The sequence below is a fragment of the Sander vitreus genome, chromosome 15 (genome assembly GCF_031162955.1).
Source record: "Sander vitreus isolate 19-12246 chromosome 15, sanVit1, whole genome shotgun sequence".
NCBI lineage: Eukaryota > Metazoa > Chordata > Actinopteri > Perciformes > Percidae > Sander > Sander vitreus.
In genome coordinates, this window is record NC_135869.1 from 29,422,923 (window position 1) to 29,429,090 (window position 6,168).

Sequence of the window (6,168 nt, forward strand, 5' to 3'; positions counted from 1 at the left end):
GTTCGGTCGTTGACAGCTGCCGTTAAGAACCGCTGTGATTTCAACGGTTGACTCTACAGCAGTAAAAGTACTAATACAACACAATAAAATACTCTGTTACAGCTAAAGTATTGCATTAAAAACTTCCCTTTAGTAAAAGTAGGCCTATGTAAAACGCAGTTAAAGTGTTAAAAGTATAAAAATGTCCTGTGACTGTATACATTAAAACGATTTAAAGGAAACTAAAAAATGAATCAAAATATAACAATTAAACCCAAATAATTAAATAAAACAGATAAAATAAATACATTTAAGAAATATACAATTTAAATCGAAATAACTATAAATTAATTAAAATAATTTCAAAAATAATAATAAATAAAATCAAAATACTTTTTAAAACTATTAAAAGAAAATTAAAAATATAACAATTAAATCAGAGTAACTAAAAATAAACAACTATAAAAATTAATTTAAAATATAGAATTTTAATCAAGATAATTAGAAATGAATTTAAATAAATCAGAAAATAATTTAAAAATAGATAAATAAATGAATTTAAATGATTAAAGAAAAGCAACACATCTGAAGAACAATACGATCCCTTCAACAGAGACAGCAGCCGTATTTAAGGTTTAATTACACTTTAATACAACTACCTTACTGAGAAACAGGACGATTATTTGTATAATTTCATTGATTAGCTAAACTATGGGCTGAAATATGTGCCACCAGAAACTGATTTGAATCATTTATATTTGAATTTGAACTGCTAAACTTGAATAATAGCATTAAAAACTATATATCATTTAATATTGAATGTATTCGTTTGGAAGTCCAATAACATTTGATCCTCACTGCAGCTCTCCGTATATCTTCACATTCACTTCTCACAATTCACTTCCTGTCTGCACATTTCCAGGAGGAAGAGGCAAACGCTTAGAAATGATTAACACTAGGCAAAGATGTAGTTACTAGAGCTAGTAGGCTAGCATCAACACGTGGGATGACTACTGCGTTTACAGACTCTGACCCCCCAACCAGACGCCGACCGTCAGCAGTAAAGCCAGTGTGACTGATCAGTCTCCCCGAGTCGGTCCAGAAAGTTCCTCAGAACACCGAAGAGACGAGACGTAATACGTCTCCATAACAGCAGGCGGCGCTCATCTGGATTGTCACCTAAAAATGAAAACCGGCAGCTGATTGGACGAACGCGTCACGTGGGTCTGGCTGCTCCCCGACCATCATGGCGTCTCGTTCAGAATACGATCTCATATTGTCCTAAAATAGTTCACCGTAACGTGTTTCTGGAAACATCTGAAGAGAGAAACAGGCCGTGCAGCTGCTGAATCTGTCTTCATTTCAGATCAACAAAGGTCAGTTTAGAAGATTAATGTCAGATGTTGAGAGACTCTAGTCACGCTCATCCTGCTCCCCGTTTCCTGGTTAGCTCTCCACCAATCAGATGGGTCATTGAGTCTGACTGCCAGCAGTGCCCGCCCCCCCGATTATACATGTCAAATCAGCCCAAATGAAGGCCGACGGCCCCTCGGACGGACGACGGCACGAACACACCAACCAGACTGGAGTCACGACCTCCCAGACTGTCAGACGGCCGATTATCGGGCTGTGTGTCAGAGCTTTACAACGTCGGGGGAAAGATTGATGATTCATGATGCCTCCTATTTCCAGATCTTACCGTAACAATTTAAATTGAAATATATATGATTCACATTCAGTTTCTGGAACATATTTCAGCTTTTTTATATTATATATATATATATATTTTTATATTTCATATACTAAACTAACACAGACAGGTTTCACAGCATCTTCATAATAACATTGGTTGTCCTCAAATTAATCCCATTTTCCTTCTTTTAAACAAAAGTAAATGCCATCATCCTGTTTTCAGTGATAAAAGGTCTTGATCACATTAAACAGTTTTTGGGGGAGAGACCAGCTCTCTGTGACGACTTGTCAACACGAACATTAAGAAAATGCTGATTTCTCTCCGTTCTTTTGATTCGTTTTTGGGCATTTTAGGCCTTTATTGACAGGACAGCTGAAGACATGAGAGGAGAGAGGGGGAACGACACGCAGCAAAGGGCCGCAGGGCGGACTCAAACCAGCGGCTGCTGCTTCTCCAAACTGTTGTCGTGCTGACCACCGTCTACTGTTCCGTCCTCCAGAAACATGAGGAGTTATTCTGGGATTGTTTTGGGCTAAAATCCCTGATGATGCGTCACGATTTCTTAAACAATGTGATGAATATGCGGGATGTTTATGCAATTTTATGCGATGAAATGGCGGGAACGTTTTAAAACTGGTTTCATCGTGGCTTCATCGTGGCTTCATCGTGGCTTCATCGCAGGGTTTGCAGCTTTTAGATGATGTCACGTCGCGTAATTACATCACTTCATAACGTTCCCATGGCAACAGGGGAAACGGCTGCTCTTGTGTGAAGTAAACACAACATTTTTCATCTTTCTGCTAACATATATGGGACTTTATGCAACGAAAATGCGGGAATTATGACATCATGCAAGCCCCGCATATTTTGCGCAGAAATCGGCAATTTATGCAGCGAAAGTGCGGCGTATTTGTAAAAATGCTGATTATGCGTTGAGTTATGAGATCACATGATCAGGTTTTTCTGGAGGGACTGGCTGTAGCTAACACACTGACTTTGGAGAAATAGCTCAGACAAACACACTGAACACACATCTCAACTGTCCCTTTAAACACTCAGAGTTTCTCTTCATTTCTGCTCCAGGTTGTTACATCCCCTGAGGAGGAACTTGTTTCTACAGGTCTGAAGTGAACAGATGATTTGCAGTGTCAGCTGTTTTAGCTCATGTTGAAGTCTTCCTCTTCTTCTCCTCTCCCTCCAGCTTCAGTGTCCGTCCTCCTGATGAGACCTGCAGCAGCTCCTCGTGGTCAGGCAGCCGCCGGGCTCGTCTTTACACGTTGATGTTGAGCGTCCTGCTGGGACGGACGGACGCAGAGCTCCTCTGCAGATCAGCGTGAACCAGTAGAGCTGCAGGGGCCACAGCAGAGCGGCCCCCAGGTTGCACTGCCACGGAGCCACCAGGGGCACCGCGTACAGCGGGATGGATGCATGCCTGAAACACAAAGGAGCTGCTGTCACAGACAACCAACAGAGACATTCAGGCTGATTTCTGATCAGTGCTTCTAGGCTCCATCTACACTGCTACCTTTTCATTTGAAACTAAAACGATCTCCGTCCACACAGGAGTTCTTACTGCTCTGCGTCCTTATCAACCAGGCAGCAGTGTTCCAAATGTGTCCCTTTAGGGACTCGGAAACACCGCAGGACACTTGGACATAGGACTGTCTGTCTCTCTGTCTGTCTGTCTCTGTGTGTGTGTGTGTGTGTGTGTGTGTGTGTGTGTGTGTGAAGGTAATGTGTGTGTGTGTGTGTGTGTGTGTGTGTGTGTGTGTGTGTGTGTGTGTGTGTGTGTGTGTGTGTGTGTGTGTGTGTGTGTGTGTGTGTGTGTGTGTGTGTGTGTGTGTGTGTAATCTGTCAGAGGGAGAGCAGCAGACGGTTGTGAAGATTAACGTTGGTAGTCCCCTGTATCTGTGTCACATTCTCATTCTCAAGGTCAAATGCCCCCAGTTCGAACCAGCAGCCTTCTGATTGGCTACCAGCCTTCTGATTAGTAGCTCAGCTCCACATGGAGCCACAGACGCCTCATGGCAGTGGTACAGATGGATCTCACAGCCTTAAAACAGAGATATAACTGCTATGTAAAGTCTGTTCTGCTGTTCTGCTGTACGCTGTACGGTTCAGAGAGGTGGCGAGCTGTCAAAACAGACATGAGGAGAATGGAGGCGTTCCATAATGGATGCCTCTGATGAATATGCCAGATCTTTTGGCCTCTCCAACAATGAACGGTACAAGACAACGGGAAGCCGAAGCATCACCAAGGAGATTACACACAGACGCCTGAAATGGCTGGGACATGTGTTGAGGATGGAGCAGGACTGCATCACAAAAGTCTCGTTAAGATGGACACCCCCTGGCAAAAGAAAACCTGGGAGGCCCAAAACCACCTGGCCCAAAACCACCTGGCTCAGAGAACTGTGACACAAGAGCTGGAACAGATGAAGCTGTGATGGGGAGAGAGAGGCCCAACATGCTGCCAGGGACCCAAAGCAATGGAGAGGGCTCACTGAAGCCTTATGTCCCATATAGGGAGACCAGATAGACAAAAATAAAAAATCATTAAAATCATGAACTCAAGGTTCATTATGAAACAAATAAAACAAACACATCAGCACCATCCAATCCAATCACTCCTTCTCGTGGCTGCCTGCACGTGCACTTTCCCTGGCCTCATGGCTGCAACGTGCACTTTCCCTGGCCTCAAGGCTGCAACGTGCACTTTCCCTGGCCTCATGGCTGCAACGTGCACTTTCCCTGGCTGCAACGTGCACTTTCCCTGGCCTCATGGCTGCAACGTGCACTTTCCCTGGCCTCATGGCTAAAACGTGCACTTTCCCTGGCTGCAACGTGCACTTTCCCTGGCCTCATGGCTGCAACGTGCACTTTCCCTGGCCTCATGGCTAAAACGTGCACTTTCCCTGGCTGCAACGTGCACTTTCCCTGGCCTCATGGCTAAAACATGCACTTTCCCTGGCCTCATGGCTGCAACGTGCACTCTCTTCATCTACTCTATAACATAAAAAGGCAGCCCGTTCTCATTCCGAACTCGTAAAATCAGGACGTTTGGACAGTGGCTGTCAGCGTCTGATGAGACGAAAAAGACGTCTTTCAGTGTGTTTGTGTAACGCACCGGGAGAGCAGCAGTTAGAGAGGATTTAGAGAGTAGTATGTAAGGAGGTTGGTTGGGGGGGGGATGGGTCAAACACAGGACTTTCACCCAGGAGAGCGGGGTTCACGTCCTGCTTGTCATGCTTGCTATAGTCGCTTTTTTCTTTCCTCCCACGTGTCACAGAACCGTACGCCCACCCACGACCCTTTCCTTAACATAACTGTGTCAAAAGGAACGGCAATAGTCCCTGACCAAGCACGTTTACTTATAGCCCTAAAGGGACGACAATAGTCCCGACCAAGCACGTTTACTTATAGCTCTAAAGGGACGTCAATAGTCCCAACCAAGCACGTTTACTTATAGCCCTAAAGGGACGACAATAGTCCCGACCAAGCACGTTTACTTATAGCGCTAAAGGGACGGCAATAGTCCCGACCAAGCACGTTTACTTATAGCGCTAAAGGGACGTCAATAGTCCCGACCAAGCACGTTTACTTATAGCTCTAAAGGAGACTTTTAGCGTCAATAAGAAGGACAAAGGCACCTGACCAAGCGTCAACATTTTACGAGATGAGTGTGAGAACGTGTTGAAAAAGGGGACAAAAAGGTTGTGTTTTCTTTGTGCGTATAAAATAACAGAAACTACCAAAGTTACGTGCTGTTGCAGCCAATGAGCAGCTGACAGGAGCTGGCTGCTCATTGGCTGCAGGACGACTCCATCACCACGAACAGATTTTAATGTTCTATCAGACTAGAACTACTCCAGAGTCTGCTCTTGAGACTTTGCTCTTATTTTCGGGACAATTAGGGCAGGATTCAGGACAACTGCTTGGATTTCGGGACATCTGGTCACCCTAGTCCCATAGGGGACGAAGAGGAGTAAGTAAGGTACTGGATGTGCCTTGTATGTTTATGTGCTTTTTGTATACATGTTGGAAATTAGCAATAGCTATAAATGCTGTGATGCTGTACATCAGAGATTTGTTGCACAAATGTCTATGTCTTAGATAGATGGATGGATGGATAGATAAATGGATAGATAGATAGATAGATAGATAGATAGATAGATAGATAGATAGATAGATAGATAGATAGATAGATAGATAGATAGATAGACAGATAGATAGATAGATAGATAGATAGATAGATAAATGGATAGATAGATAGATAGATAGATAGATAGATAGATAGATAGATAGATGGATAGATAGATAGAGAGACAAATGGATGGATGGATAGAGAGAGGGATAGATAGATAGATAAATAGATAGACAGATAGATAAATGGATAGATAGATAGATAGATAGATAGATAGATAGAGAGAGAGAGAGAGAGAGAGAGAGAGATAGATAGATAGATAGATAGAGAGAGAGAGATAGATAGACAGATA

At 43.5% G+C, this 6,168-nt stretch overlaps 1 protein-coding gene across 1 annotated transcript in view; it reads right to left on the reverse strand.

Moving 5' to 3' along the window:
• Positions 1-1,854: 1,854 nt before the first annotated feature.
• LOC144530754 (ceramide synthase-like) overlaps positions 1,855-6,168 on the reverse strand; it is a 25,228-nt gene continuing 20,914 nt past the window's right edge. Inside the window, exons 5-6 of the mRNA XM_078270462.1 lie at positions 3,944-4,071; positions 1,855-3,104 (exon numbers count right to left, since the gene is read on the reverse strand). Of these exons, the coding sequence (XP_078126588.1) occupies positions 2,876-3,104; positions 3,944-4,071 (357 nt within the window). The 3' untranslated portion in view covers positions 1,855-2,875. The remainder of the gene's footprint in view (positions 3,105-3,943; positions 4,072-6,168) is intronic.